Genomic DNA, 16,777 nt, shown 5'->3' with positions numbered 1-16,777 from the left:
GACATCCAGAGGACCTTTTCAGCTTAAATTATTCTATGATTCTATTCATGTAGCTATGAAAAAAATCTTTTGAATAAATATCCACTCCTCCCATAGGCTAAATATAAAATTAATTTCAAAATACAAACCTACTTCTTCCTTTATTTTTTAATAACTGTTTCAACCCACTTTAATTTCACATAGTTTTTGCCTTTTCAAGTTCCTCATAAGATGTCATAATAGAAGGAGAAAGTAAGAATAAAATCTGCTGAGGATGCCTTTGAGACATATTGATTTTAATTTCTGTACCAAGAGCTCTTGTAGGAGGCAACAGCATTTGTTTAGTCAGAACGACTTCATTGGTCACTGTTCATTACATTTGCACATTGCCTAAAAAGTCCTATCTCTCCTTGTGAATTATTGACTTCTGGGAAAAAGGTAATTCTCCTCTTAGATTTTAATCTTGGATCAAATGCCACTTACTGTAACTTCACGAATTTTCTACACTTAGCAAACATTTGATATCAAGGGAAAATTTTCTTGGTTACTCTCACCTATCTCTTTTCAACCCGTTGTGAGTGAATTTCAGTAAAATGCTATTAAAATTCAGCTTAATGTCACTAATTATTTCATGTGCTACATGTACCTTTGTTCAGTTCATAGGTAAAACTAAAGTAATCTCTGGCACTAGCAGATGCAGCACCTTGATGATCCAATGGGGTGTTCATCAACCATCATTGCCTAGAACATCACCTTGCTCCCCTGCTGCAAACTGCTCTTCCACTGCGCTAAAGCATTGAAAGGCCACATGAGCTGTTCAAGCATCACTTCTGAGAGTGAGTGAGATCAGCTACAATATCTTAAATAACCCATTTCAAATGTCTCCAGTTTCAAATTCATATTTTAACCTTTAGTTAAAGTCATCTTTAGAAGACAATTAGTTTTTGCTTGTCCCTGAGATAGCAATGAAGCATTTTGGTTACCCATAGAAGACCGGCATAAAACCATCTTTTTAAAATACACTGCTAAAGTATATATTAAATTGTTCTAAGTATTAAAGAAACTGCAAAATTCTCCCTTACTTCTTGCCAGATCCTCCAGTGTAAAAGTAATATAATTATTATTTCTAAGCACTTAGAAATAAAAGAGAAGACTAACAGTCAGCAAGAATTTGTCAAGAATAACATGTCAAAATAAACTGAAGTCCTTCATTAATAGGTTGTAGTAGGCATTATGGAGAACAGAAAAGAAGTAGCTGTCATTTATATCTTGGACATGAGAATATTATTTGACACTGTCTCATATCAGATAGTACTAAGTTCAACCTGAAGTACTGTTTGGAGTAAACCATTATGGAACGCATGCGAAACTGGTTTGAAATCATACTTTTAAAGTAATTATCAATGGTTCACTGCTAAATAGGAAGCTAAATCAAACTGGGTCCCTAAGGAACTTTTCACTGAAGTTCCACTATGACTTCATAAATTTTCTAAATTACTAGGCAGGAGGAGGAAATAAAGAGAAAGCTTTGATAGGAACTTTATTACAATTGAAGATCATGCCAAGCTGAGAAGACCTGCAAGTATACTCGAGCATAGGATCAGATTTGAATATTAAATCAGTAAATCAGAGATGCTAAATAAGATCAGAACTGAATATTAACTCAGCAAATTGCAGACATTATCTGATAAACATAAGTTGGAATTTGTTTGTGCAAAATACTATATTTAGGAACAAATAACTGCAAAATATACAGATGGTTAGGGAACAGGTCTTTGGTACAGGGTCAGGAGTTTCATGTGAATCACAAGCCAGGCATAAGCAATAGCACCATGTAGTTGACAAAAAAAAAAAACACTGAGCAGGATATTCAAACAGATTTTTAGTCAGAATGACTTGTGAGTAATCCTGCCCTCTTCACTAGAATTGCCAGGCTTTAACCAGAACCTGTCCAGATCTAACCACAGTACTGCAAGTACAGACAGACATGCTGGAGAAAGTCAGGAGAGCAATGACGATTATCATCGTTGTCTAGCATAGGACTTCTGAAAAAAAATTGCAAGAATTGCAGCTCTTTAGACTTATAGCAATTTTCAAACATATAAACAAATGCTGTAAAGAAGAATAGTGTGGGAATAAAAAGAATAAGGGGAACAATATGCTATCTATATCCATGGGGGGAAAGATCAAGGAAATAATGAGCTTAAATTGTACTACAGAAAACCAAGGAAGCACCTAAATATAGCTGATCCAGCTTTGTCATAGAAGGATTGACATGCCATCTGACTAGATATCCAGTATTCTTTACTATGTTTGCAAACCTTTAATTTGTTAAAGTTAAGATTTTTTAAAGATTTTTTAAAAAATGTTGGAAGATCATTGAAAATAAAATTGGAGCAGTTATGTTTTCATTTAAAATTAAAGGCTGCTGCTGTGTAAGATTAGGAATAATCATTTCTAAACTTTTGCCTTAGGCATCAGAGATGGTTCATGAAACTGAATTCTTACTCATGAGGGGAAAATAGTGTCATGATGTACTACTCTGAATGCAGCGCTTTATCATCTTCTCTGCAAAGGATACATTGTAGTCCTTCCATTTACTAGATGCATTTTCATTCATTATCATTCTTGTGAATCAGTGGTAGGACTCTGCTTATTTGGATACCCAGAACTGTACTCTTAATGCAAAAAAACCCTCTCAATCTGGTTTGAGCAGTGGTTTCATAGAATAATTCACATGTTCCATTTTCACCAGCAAAATTATCACCTGTTTTCTTTTTTGGAAATTATCTTTTGTATTGAAAAATTAAGCAGACATCATTTCAGTGAGTATCTGTTACAAACGTTAGAGGACATGAAGAATATGTAGTGTAATGGCTCTCCCCAAAAAAGTGCTCAGGAGAAGGAAACATGACAGCTAACCAAAAAAATGGCATTGTATGTGCAAGAAATTGGGGTCAGGCACTGCACACTGATTTATTCATTTCCACCTGTTCAATATCTTATGGGATACTGCAACAATTAAAGGGGTATTTTTTCCTTGTGGTACCTTTATTTCACACTGGGATGTGAGCCAAGGCTGTTATCTGCTACTGGAAATAAAAATAGAACTCCAGGGAAAACCCTCATATAGGGGATAATATCCAAACTAGTCATGTGTATATATGTGTGTACATATGTATATGTCAGAGACAGTAAGGGAAATGGTCTGTTAGTTATTTCCATATGGCTGACAAAAAAAAAAAAAGCACAACTACGTGAGTTTTCATGTCTTAAGATAAACTATCAAAATAACTGAACATCATAAATAGTCACTACAGAAAATGTGCTACCTCAATTAAAAGGATACTGCTCCCAAATATCTGTTTCCATGTACATCAGTACCGACTGTTTGGATTATGACATCAAAAGACTCTATTAAAATTAATTAGAAGTATATTTTGTCTCATATGGGAAATTAGAAAGCATGTATCTTTAGCAAAACTAGGGTTTATGAACCAAACTAGAGTTTGTCAGCAATTTTTCAGCCATATAGTTAGAAAAAATGCCTAAGAGAAAAATGATGTATGGATGCTACATTCATTATTGAAATCTAACTGCCTTTGGGCAACTTGGAAAAGAGGTACACACATACTTTACCAGCACACATGGTCTTCAATAGTACACTTATAGAATCATAATATATCTCCTAGCAAGCATGCATAAATTGATGAGGCAATGTAGCATAATACTAATAAATACTAGGCATAGTGCTCATATTGAAAGGTCAATACAGTCATGCCTGTGAGTCCAAACTTTATCAAGGGAAGTAATCAAGGTAATTCAATATCATGGATTCTTCTTATTAGGAGGTATCAGTGCTTTTTCAGTTTGTGTGCGCACAAGTGTATGTTCATGTGTTCCACACAAGAGCAAAGTTTTTGTCAACCGTCAAACAAAATCTAGCAACGAAATCCTCTGAGTTTTTGCTGATGTCTATGGACCACTGCCAGATCACTTTCTCCGAAAAAAATGGAACTGCTTCAAGGTCTCCCTGACAGAGGAACCTGAACCTCAAAAGATTCCAGACAGTTAGAAGAGATCAGAGATGATCCTCAACTAGCTAAAGTGCACAAGAACCCACAACCATGGGTGGGTAGAAGTAATTCACAGTTTACTTACCATGCATTCTTTCAGAGCTCACTTAAGCTCCTACTTACTTTAAGCCAAACCTAAAATCTTTGAAGGTTTTTGCTCTTCATTTGCATGGCCGTATTCTGCGGGTTTAGCTTTCTTGACCATCCCAGTAATACCATTGTATTTTATAGTGGGAAATACGGTATACAAATAAACAAAATAACTTGGTATCTATACAGGTTTTAGCTAGTTTCTCTGTTTTTCACCTGTGAAAAGGTCCCAATCCTCATTCAAGGAGTAGATCGGTGAGAATCAGACTAGGTCAATGAAATGTGTATCATCAGCCACTGTTCAGCTTTTTTCAAAACTATAGATGCAACTTCCATAAGTATCTTATAACAGGTCAAGGCCCATCATTTTAGATGCTTCTAGAAGACTGTTTGATACCTGTTGAGTATGTTCCCGTAGCAACACTGGATAAGACAGACCCCAGGCACACTGGGAGGCTTTACTTAACCTTGTGCCAATGAGCAATTTATTTATCTGTTGGTTGGTCACAACTTAACTGTTACTACAAAACTAATTAACTTTGGTTACTTAAGCCCTCATTTACTTTGCTGTCACTTGTTATGGGATATCATTCAGGAACAAGCCTGTAGGGCAGAAGCATTTGTTTAGGTCCTGCATTATTTAATTCGGGTACAGGAGTACCAAAAAAGATTGAAGAAAGCAGAAACGAGTGTATTGATGACAGTATATTCCATGTTGTTTGGAACTTTCTTATTTACCTTTCCTCCTCAATAAACAAGCCTTATTTCATCAAACCCCAGGGTGCTATGTCTGTATCACTGAAAGCGTTAAGTCCTGAGGTTTCTAGAGAAAGACATCTCAAGTTTTTCTGAAGAAATTGAGCATATTGTTTTTATGTTTCCAAAGCTTTTTCGTAGGAAGCATTAAGCTGCTAGTAGAAATTGCTTTCATAGTCTGCTCAAGGTTGAGGTATTGGCCTGTTTTTCTATCCTTTTCTGCTACTTTCAATGTCCAAGTGACATATAGCAGTGTCCTGCTTTACAGTCTAGCTGGAAGTGGGACTTCTACAGGCAGAGGTAAACTCTCTGGATTAGAGACAACCACTCTGAAGACACGATTCCTTTTATGGAATAAAAGGCAAATTTGTATGAGATTGTCTTTGGTGTCCTCAGGTATGAATGTGAAAGAGCATATGGCTGCAATAATTGTGTAGTTCATTATGCAGGCTTTAATAGTGTAAGAAGATGGACTCAGGGGATCCTGCAAATGCCTGATTTTTCAGATGTGTTAATTACTGGCAGATCCCATTGATTACAATTGATTGCTAATATATAGAATTTCTAAAGAAAAAGGAGGCCCAAAATGATTTAAAAGGATGATTTCAAAGGTATAAGATGAGGCATTGTTCTGAAGAGATGAAAATATATCCAGCAACTAGACATAGATAGATATAGATATAGATATAAGGCTGCTTCTCTTTATTTCTTCTCAGTATTTCATTTCTACCCAATCAATTAGCACATTAATTTGTGTGTGGCCTGTGCTGGATGCTATAGGGGAAGAGAACGGTGATTTGCTTAATGATTTCTGTTGGTACATATTTAAGAAGTTGGAGCTACGTTAAGGTGTCTTTAATGATCTATTTTAATTTCTTGAAATAAAATTTTAATTACAGAGAAACTCATAGTCATGAATCACTTTCTAAACAATTTCTTACACATTCAGCCTTTTAAGGTGTATGGTAAGATAGGTTTTACCCTACAACATGCATAAAAAGCTTTTACTGTGATAACTTTACAGAAAATATACTTATTTGAATATAACGATACTTTATAAGATATATACATTCCCAAAACTTTTCTAAAAGCTGCAAATTTAAACAGCACAAGAGAACTTAAATTTGAATTAATATGAAGGCACAAAACTTCATGAGGTCTTAGCAGAAAGTTTCTATATAGCTGGAGAAAATGTCAATTACCTTCCAAACTGAATTAATTATGCTTTTTTTACCTTCTTCTTCACCTGATATAGGATCCTACTTTGATTATTCAGTGTTCCTTATTTTTCTTCAAAATCTAAGGTGTGCCTAAAATTACTTTTTTTTTTTCAGGAAATTTGTACTGTCATTCAAAACAAGTTATACTAAGAATATGCTTCTTACACATTACAAACTAGTACACTAGTAAACATACAGAACTACCACATTCCTACCTCACTGATTTTATTCTGTAATGATTTTATGTAGTACACACTGACTAGAAGTACTGTTTTCAAGATGACATTTTGGAATGCATTTTTTTTCTGTTCAGTCTGCAGATGTTCCCTATACCAGATGTACAACTTGAAAAATAATAACTCCTAAAAATACACAAGCTGTCAGCTTTGTTTTTACTGAGAGAAACTATAACTTCAAGACAGATTTGTATTTAAATACAATGTAAGAAACCTAAATTATTGCCAAAGATGGCAATCTCATCAAATGGTGCAAATAATCACATTATAAATGCATAATTTGAATCCAAGTGGGGTAAAGGTGGGGTAAAATTCTTGCTGTACAAGCTAATAATACTGACATCAATTCTGGGGGGGGGGGGGGGGGGGGGGGGAAGGCATGCTTAATCAAATAACTGGTATTAATATTTTCTTCTCTGTATTAACATCTTAAAAATAGCTCTTCCTTTGTGCTTACACCTTTAAGATCTCATAGCTGTAATGTTTTTTCACCTGACCTTGCAGAAAGTATTTGTCTCTTAGTATACTAAACAAGCTGTGAAAGTAATGTGATTTCATATAAACCTTTAAAAAAAGCAAGTAATGATGCTTCCTTTTCACTTAGTTCAAGGTTAATTATACTTGTCAAGAAGGCAGTAAAAAAAAGCAGTGAGAAATTTGGCAGACCGATGGCAACCACACAGACTGTGCACCTCCAGCAGTTCCCATTTGTCAAAGTTGCACCCATTGATAAAGTCAGAATGAGGACAATATTTCAGAAGGCTCATTTCTTCATTGCACTTAAACATAATAAATCAAGACAAAAAAAAATAATATGCTGTAAACTGTAATAGAGAAATAAATATGCTGTAAACTGTAATAGAGAAAATTTGACAAACTGGCAGATTTTATTTTTATGGAATAGTTATGAAATGATGAAATGATTAAGCAAAGAGCAAAATTTCATGACAACGTTCCTATTCTTTTTTTTAATGTGAATGTGTTCCTATTCATTTGAGTGTGGGTGTGCACATATATAAAGTAAGACTAATGCAGTAAGGAACTCTGGTTAAAAACAAAGACAGTTTTAGGGAATAACTTGGATAGAAGTATGGCTTTCTAAGTGCAGACTTTAAAACTCCTACCTCTCTGCAGATTCATCTGAATTTTCTTCTGTGATCATCTGCAACTCCTGTGTGGTTTTACTTGAATCTTTGACACAGTTTTCCTCTGTGCTTGTTTTGGGAATATCCTCATTTGATCGAAGCTGTTCTATGAGATTTTGTTGATGCCAGGCTTGAATAGATCGGTGGTGCACCGGGGTTGGACCTGGCACGGGTGCCAGTATATTGTGGTGGACAGGACTGCTGTTTTTCTTCAGCCCATTTCTGTCCCGAGAGTGGTTCTTCAACCTGTTCTGAACCGGTGTCCCTCTGTGCTCATATCCTTCCTGCTGATGGCAGCCCCCCGTGCCTGTGGAGCCTTGCGAGGGGTGACTGAACCACCTCCAGCGGAGCCTCAGAATCTGCTTCACATCAAACTCTTTCTTTCCAGATACTGACATTTTTTCAGGGGGAAAAAAAAAAAAAGACAAAAGCCTATTCTTTTAGAAAGGAAATGGATTCTTTGTTATCTCTTGTGTTTCAACTCCTCTTCTTAAGAAAAGACAACAAAAGAACAAATACCGGTAGCTCTCTCCCTCTCTCTTCTGATTAATATACTGCAAGCTCTTCAAGCCGATGCTAAGCTGCTGCTAACTGTATAGGTGGGAATCCATACTGACAGGATGATGAGGTCAGACCTTAAACAAGTAAATCAGCTTAGCACAGGAAAGCAGCAACCATAACACTACCCAGCTGCTAGGCTTACACACTCACAGCACTATAGCACAGCTCGCTAATATATAACCTAGCCTCACATGATCCTAAGGGATCCTAAGCTGCAACTTAAGATGCAGGAAAGCACATACAAATAAAGTGACAAGACTTTCTATTTCATGAGGTTTTCCACCAAGCCTGCTAATAAGCAATGCTGCATTTCACGGAAGATTTAGAGAGAATTCTTTTATAGTCTTCTTACGCAGATTTTTGGTAATGATTCACTGTGAAACTATCTTGCAGTTCATGTGTTTCCTTAAGGGGTTTGTTTATCTTGCTGTGTAAAATTCCTACAAATGGCCTCAGTGTGGTAGCACTTACCTAAAGGAAAGAGGCAGCATTTGAATACATTGTGCAGAACTGTATGTATTTTCTCACCTACAGATAGGGTTCTCGATATAATTACAGAGGTATGAGAACAGAGGGAGGGAGCTCATGAAAAGCAGAGATGTGCTCCCTGAATGACTGTATCTGTGGAAAACACAGTTTCCTGGCTAAGTGCCTGTGTAAACACCCTTTGCCATCCTGCTCTTAATTTCTCACGGATGGTGAAACGAGTGTGATTTTTTTTAGAAAACACCTTTCTTTTGGTAGTGTACACTATAACATGTTTTCAGCAAAATTAATAGATGATATATATTCATTCCCATCCATTTGTTAATAGGCAGGGCTGTGAGAACTGTTTCCTGTGTGTTTTGAAATAATGTACACAGAATGTTTTCACATGCAAATTGAAAATAATTAAATGGACTGGATTATTTTTCTTATGTTATATTCTCCACAGTTTGCTACTGATGATCTATACAACTGTAAGCAGTGTGCAGAAATAAAAAAAAGCTGTAACAAGGGTCAGTAAAACAGGATTCAGAAGTAAAGGAGGCTACCCCTCTCCAACACATCTTCTTACATGTCCTCTTCAGACCTTCCCATGTTAATTTCTTTTTTCTCTGTCTATGTTGTGATTTTTTCTTCTTTTTTTTCTAAACTCTACTGACGGGAAGTTGAACCTTATAATACTAAAATCTGCTTTCTTTTCTTTTTTGGCTCCATATAAGGCAAACAGAGAAATGTGAAGTCGAGTTTTGAAAAGAAAAAGCAAAATGAGAGGATAGGACTAAGGAATCATCAGCCTTTACGCTGGGCTGTCAAGCTCCTATCCTATTCATGGTATTCAAGTGGATGATATGCAGGATCATGGACTGGATGCATTTGAGATAAATTACAGGACAAGTGAAGAACAGTAAAATAGGTGAAAGATATTATACTATTTAGATACGTAGAGGGAAAGAAAAGACTGTACAAAAGAAAACCTATGAGAAAGAGTTGGCCATAAAAGGCAGAAAGGAAGAAGTTGAGGAAAGAGGATATTTGACAGACCTAGCCAATGCATCTCTGTTGCTATATAGAATATTGGGCTGAGCTATTGCAATAAAATGTACATTAACATGTGATTTTGATAATAGAATAAGTGTCCATTACAGAGAGAACAAGAAAAATTTGGTTGCAGATAAGAATCCTTTCTTATATGAAAAAATAAACTATTTGTGGGAGCTAAAATACAAGCCCCAGCAAGCCTTACTGCAGTGCTTTGGCGTAATTGCTGCCATCGCTGACCCCAGCCCTCTGCCATGGGTTACTGTTCTCGCAGCCGTGGTCAGAACTCGCCTGTGCCTTGGCTGCTTCAGTTAAAAGTCATGACTGAACATCCAGCAAAGGCTGGCTTACGCGCAGACAGCAGGCTCTGGGTCTCAGCAGCTCTGAGGCAAGAAGTGTTCTGCTCTGTCGTTGTTCTTCCCAGCGCTGTGATTTACACAACAGCAAAGGCCACCACATTGTCACACACGGACACCCCAAACCGCTGCAGCTCCCCTATCAAAGTGATACTCTATTTAACAATACTTCATTAAGGCAAACTGTGTTCTGTAATATTTACTTGAGAATGAAATGAAAAAAGGATTCCTGTGTTAGAATATCAGGCTGTAAGCGTTCTTAAAGGAACACATTTTTAAAATAATTCATTTTAGGTGTTGTAGGAATGGATAGAAACTAGAAAACTTGTTCAACCTCTAAGAAGTTATATTAAGAAGAAGGTACATAAAGGCCTGTTTGTGAGTTTAATAGGGCGGTTCAATTTAAGCTTGTTGAGAATATAAGCTAATAAAGAAGCTGCTCCCAAACTTTAGGGATTTTAAAGAATTTATGGAGAGTGAATGGATAAATGAAAATGCTGGCCATTGAGTAAGAGAGATTATTATATGTCCAGAAGTCAGTGTAAGATGTTTTCACACTTTAATGATGACCTTTTATAACAATCTGATATTTTCTGGAGATACAAATGTTTCAGGTATTTTTTCTTGCATTACAACTACATAATATTAAATTTAATGTTTCTTAACTTTTCAATTTCAGCCTACACACCTATGGATGTTATTCTTTTCAATTTCATAAAAGTAATAAGACTTAGTGATATCTATGTATATTCGTCAGGATTGCCTACATGGCAATCTGAGATCTATTTTAAGGAGGGAGTCTCTATATACCAAGTTAATAATTTATGATAAAATCTTGTAGAGGTGAGTAGAGAAAGAACGTGGTTTCTCGCTACTGTCTTAATCAGGTCATTGAGCTATCTCAGCAGCTCTGTCAGTTCCTCTTAGCAACAGCTCTGATACATTTAATCCATATTTTTTCACCATGTCACAAAGCTTCTGTTGGTTCCCTTTCCTTAAATCCCTTTTGCAGAAGTCATCCTTTACTCCAAGATATCATGAAAAGCATATTCCTTGAATTTTACTTAAGAATGTACAAACAGTACTTCTGTTTGCTAATTACTCTGTTTCCTACTAACTCAGCACTTATTTTGGCAGATGTAAAGTGTATCTAGCTAAAATTAAAATAGTAAACCAGGACATTTGCTGAAGAGACTGTCTTGCTCAAAAAGTCAGCTTGAGTCAGCACAGAATATGTTTCAGGTAGGGCATAAGTAGATTATTTTTCATACAGCTTGTTACCATTCTGGCTAAAATTTCACTGTGCTGTCCTAGGACAGCATAAGTGATTTGATAATCCAAAACTTCAGGCCTGGAATGATTAGAAGCAGGTATGTGGCATAAAGCTGCACCATTTTTATACATATGCCACATACCTGCTTTTAATCATTTAGAGCTATCTTCTGGTGAGAAAACTAAGTTTCCTTGAAACTGAATACAATGTGAGTATTTACTTCTTGATGATTTCTTTATAAATCTCTAACATTTTTAGGTGTATCTCTGGGTTCAAATATCTAAATGTGAAAAGGTATAAGATTTTTCTGCTATTACTATTCCTAATTTAATAGGTTTGCTCTCATTTAGATAAATATCCACCATAATAGCATTATTTTTTCCCCTCATGGCTGGAAATCTCCAAAGAACAGGGTTTTCTAGGGCTGTAGTAAGTCTAGCCAGGGCCACCACGGGGGTCAGGCAGCTGGAGCATATGATGGATGAGGGCAGACTGCTAGAATATGATTTGTTCAATCTTAGGAAGAAAAGGCTCGGGGCATCTTATTGCTGCCTTCAGGTACCTAATGGGAGAGTACAGAGAAGACAGAGCCAGGTTATTTTAGAGGTGCCCAATGATAGGACTAGAGGAAACAGGCACATGTTGGAACATGGGAAAATCTGGTTAGCTATAAGAAAAACTTTCTCCCCATGAGGGTCATCAAGCAGGTGGCAAGAGGTTGCCAAGAGAGGCTGTGGCATCTCCTTCCTCAGAGAATGTTAGATCCCAAATGGACTTGGTCCTGTGTAACTGCTCTAACTGGACTTCCTTTCATCAGGCTAGATGAGCTCCAGAGGTCCCTTCCAACCTGTTATTCTGTGACTGTGTGACATGCCAGGGAGTGTTTGAGATATTTGTCTAATGGCTACAGTAGAGCCAAGGAAAACTAATGTAGTTGTCGGTTATGAAAGAGAGATGCATTTCTAGAGATCTCACATCCAGTTTGGTAGTAAAACAGCTAAGTATCACTGCCTGCAGTTCTGGGGGATTTCTAATTATTCATCCCATAGGAGGCTTGCTAGTAGTTTGAGGAAAAAGAAGTCCTTATTCTCTGAAAAACCTCCATTCGATTCAATGAGCTTTTGAGGAAGATCTTTGATCAGGTTAGGAAATCACAGTAAATATGATGGTATCTAGCATCTAGGAAATTGGGCATCATGTTAAAAGGTTTGTATAAACATGTTGAACTTCCAGATAATTTGAAAGATATGTATTAATAGTAAGATTCTAAATAGGTGTTTATAATAATTTTAAGATTAGAAGTGTAAATATCTAATACGATATTTGAATTAGCAAATTGTAAAATTACTTTTGTCATAAACTACCTATAAGAAGAAATTGAGAATTTTCTTTCTGTCACAAGCCATGTTCTAAATAGGCTTCAAAAATTACTTTTACCCACAGCTGCCTCCCATGTTCATCTGCCACTAAAACACCTTATAGAAAGGAGTTTCCTAATGCATTTCAAAATGTCCGGATTTTCTAGTTAATAACTTAGTAATTTTTTTTTTTTGAGAATTTAAGCAAGTGGAATATATTCATGCAGTTATGTAATGTTTAGTCTCCTCTCAAAAGAGACATAGCAAATGATTTCTTATTCTTTTTCTGTTTGCCCTGAGCTGGTAGTACAGTGCATGTATGAAAAGCCTATTAGAAAAATCTCTCTCTTCCCACAAGCCTAACAAAGAATAATAAAAAAGAATCATCTAACTTTCTTGTAGAATAATTCAAGAAAGATACCATCTGCGGACTCTGAAGCCAGGAGTATTGCAAGGACTAGGTTACTAGCAAGAGCTAATGAAGTAGGTCTTTGCTGGATGTGAGGCAGACCAGAAAAAATTAGATAAAAGTCTAGGATAGCTTTGGACCAGAGGTCTTTAATGCCAAGATCACTGACCCCAATAGGAAAAATGTGCATATGCTGAATGAGACAATCAAAAAAGCAAGCTAAGCACAGAAAGTTAAGAATGTTGTCTCATATTTTTCAAGATATTTGATGTCCATTCTAACATTACATTTTTTAGAAAGTCAAGTTAATTACAAGCTCCTATCAATACTGTATACTCTACAGTGCTTGCATTTGGGGAAAACATCATAATAAGATCTACATATGTACAGATTGTTGATAACTAAATAAAGTCCTATGTAAAAAAGCTGTATGCTCTCTACCCAAACACTGTATTCTACAGGGTCTTCACAGGTTGTGTACTCAGCCTGTGTATTTACACTGCATATGAGGCTAGATAAAGAGAACAAGAAGTTGAATATTTTTATTACACTGTTTTGAAAATAGTGCTTCAAGAGAACTCCCATTAGTCCATCCTTTGTAAAAGAGATATTCCAGGAAACATCTGCATAACACAACCCCAGTATTAACAGAAGTCAAAGTTAAATGGAAAGGAACATGACAAAAACAAAAACAAATAGCTATATTTAAAATATAGCAGGAAAGTTCAACTTTCTTTTAAAAGAAAACTTTGAATCCTAGCAAACACAAATCAGTTTAAGACAATCAGTTTATTTTGATACTTCCTACTAAAGGAGGCAGTAGAGATGATCCACTTCAGGGAAAGTGTTGACACATTTAAACGCAATTGCTTCCTCAAATAACTAGAAACTACAGATTGCAACCCACCTACAAAGCTGTATGCCAAAATTGGAAGAAAGCACAATATTTCTACAAGATCCAAGGAAAAAGAATGTGAGGAGTAAGTCTGATTAAGATCTTGCTAAACAGGAAGAACATTGTCACCCTCAAAATGAAACCAGAATATTAGAGTGAAATAAGAAATAGCAAATATCCACTTTACAGGCAACAGGGAAGGGTCTCCCATGAACAAGGACCTGAAAGTGATGACACTAGTGCAGGAAAAGTACGCTCAAGCACACGACTCGAAAAGAAATTCCTGTCACGGGTCAAGAACAAGGTACAAAAGAATGGAAAAAATGTGGATAGATGCAAAGAAGTATAAAAATATTTCATACTGATTTTTATAATATTTTTTAAAATTTGAGATATTTTTCTTGATTTTTCAAACTGTTGTGCTCAAGAAAAACTGATTCTTACATTAATTATTTCAGTACCTATTGGTAAAATCAAGGACAACAATACAACATTGTAAAATGGAAGAGGTAGAAAAACTTCATAATAATTATGAATTTATTGAGAGTGTGGAATTTAGCCTTTTGTCATACTTGTTCTTCTGCTGTATACAAAAATATTAAATCAGTTGGCCAAGCTAGCAACCCATCAAAATATACCTATTATTTGCTGTCAGGGACTGAGGCAGATGAGAGAGAGAAGATAATTGCCAATCGATTTGAATAACGAAGAAAGGTGGAAAGTGTCAAGGCCAGAATTTTCCAAAACTATCACTTATTCTGGATGCCTTATTTGATAAATCTGAGAAACATAAACATACCACTTTCCAAAGCACAGTTATTTAAGTAGTATTGTATTGAACAGTTAAATGTGCTCTTCAGTTTAGAAAACCTTGTCTAACTTTTATTTTCTCCCTTAAGGTTTACTATGGACCAGATGACCTCCAGAGGTCCCTTCCAACCTCATCCATTCTGTGATTCTGTGATTCTTACCCTGTCCAACACTAGCAAGGAAAATGGTGCAGTGAACATGCTGCCAGTTTGCAGCATCCATCTTTCCAGTTTGCAGGTATGTGGTACAGCTGTAACACAGCCCTTCTGCAAACTCACTTCCCTTCTGCTGAAGCAGTGATTGTTCTAAATCTCTGCCAGATGGTGTGAGAGTTTGGAACGAGGTATGCTGGGGGCGGTTTTCCTCAGCTCCTTCCCTGGCTACTTATGAAGTCTGCAGACCTTCTTGATATAGCACATGTATAAACTCATGGAATTTTTATGAAGAGAAATTATATAGAACTACTACTCTTACAGAAAACCTGCTCCTTATGAAAAGTAACACTGCCAACTATCAAGAAGGATTAGCAGAACCAGAAAAAGGCAATCTGTAGTTTTGCATGTACAAATGATGCTTTGCATACTATTATCTGCAGAATATAAAGCTAATAGGTGCATTTTGACTTTCTAAGAGCCCATTTCTAAGAAAGCATTTTTACAAGTGGGTTAAACAAGCAACTTTTGTTTTAAAATAACTTTAAATATACTTAGGATGAAAAAATCCTTATGAAATCTCCAAGGTGAAATTTCAAACTTAATATTGATTTTCCTTTGAAAGATAAAATTACATTTCTAGGAAATGTTTTGTTCTGCATGTCTCAGAAACAGGTGTTTTACTGTATGACTTCATAAAAATTCCTATTGCTCTGGTTTTGATTTTTACTAATTAAGTATGAGCAAAACTTTGTAGTCTGCAGAGATACTAGCCTGAATTTAATTATTTAAGTGTATTGTTTGTCTGGCTGGTTAGGTCTCTGCTTTTAAGTTCTGCCAGGTATTTAAATAAATCATATTATTTTATTGATCTTTGTTGAAGGGAAATATGACTTAGACCTATCTATGACCTAAAATTGGAAAAACTATTCAAAATGTAAAAATTCTCTTCTATGCAAAATCAAACAATTGAATATAGAACTAATAATTGTATTAGTAATAGAAAAATCTTAAACTGGATTTCAAAAAAGAAAGAGAAGACATGAGGGGAAAATGTTTTTTTACAATCAGTTTCCTACTGCCAATAAGTATGGTCATTTACCAACTGAGAACACAGTATAGAAAGACATTATGACATATGTGCTGTTACTAATCAATGGGAAACTTGGATATAAACTTGACATGTACCATTTATGGCTTTAAGATCAACAAGGTACTAATCAATCTGTCACGTCATGGACAGTCAATATAAACTATATAGACTAAAACTAATGTTCACAATGTTACTGTATCCTAAGCAAGCTCCTAAATTAAAAAATAATGGGATCTTGACAATCAAGCTTTGCTATTATTAGCAAAAAGCAGTTACAAGTCACTGTGTGAGACACTGATGTAACCATATAGCTACTGCAAATAACGTAAGGATAATCTCTCAAGGAACTGAGGAGGTACTAAAAGCCATCATCAGTAATCCAAGTTCCATTCAGGAGTGATACAGTGACATAGTCTCTCTGCTTTTTGGTCAGAAGGTTCAATAAAATTATTCTATATTATTCTAATATAATCAACTTTATATGTGTAGAAGATAATAAATATATCACATGCAGTATTCTAAACCTTTTATCCCAAAAGATTTCAAGCAAGTAGCTTTTCTCACTAGGTACTACCTGTTTCAGCATAACTTCTAGCATTAGTCTACCAGTAAAAGGCTGCCTTCTGTAACTGTGTCTTGAAAGTTCATCTCTTTAAGCTACAACACTTCTTTCTCCAACTTGTTTCTTATTACAAACATTACCACAAGTTTGCCCTGCTTAATGTAGTTTGTATAAGATGTCTTGTTGCCTCTATTGACCTCTAAAATAAACCAAATAAAAACAAACCTCCCTGCTACTTAGTAGTTAATAAGAACCCATAAAAGAAATGTGTTGACATCCCTA

The 16,777-nt window shown here is 35.7% G+C and overlaps 1 protein-coding gene across 1 annotated transcript in view; it reads right to left on the bottom strand.

Annotated features, from left to right (window-relative positions):
* Positions 1-8,211, bottom strand: part of KLHL4 (kelch like family member 4) — a 47,265-nt gene extending 39,054 nt beyond the window's left edge. The window contains exon 1 of the mRNA XM_075161960.1: positions 7,482-8,211. Within this exon, the coding sequence (XP_075018061.1) occupies positions 7,482-7,900 (419 nt within the window). The 5' untranslated portion in view covers positions 7,901-8,211. The remainder of the gene's footprint in view (positions 1-7,481) is intronic.
* Between the last annotated feature and the right edge of the window lie 8,566 nt (positions 8,212-16,777).

The sequence above is a fragment of the Calonectris borealis genome, chromosome 13, assembly GCF_964195595.1.
Source record: "Calonectris borealis chromosome 13, bCalBor7.hap1.2, whole genome shotgun sequence".
NCBI classification, from domain to species: Eukaryota; Metazoa; Chordata; class Aves; order Procellariiformes; family Procellariidae; genus Calonectris; species Calonectris borealis.
The sequence above is the reverse complement of the archived record's forward strand: the minus strand, read 5'-3'. Positions and strand labels throughout refer to the sequence as shown.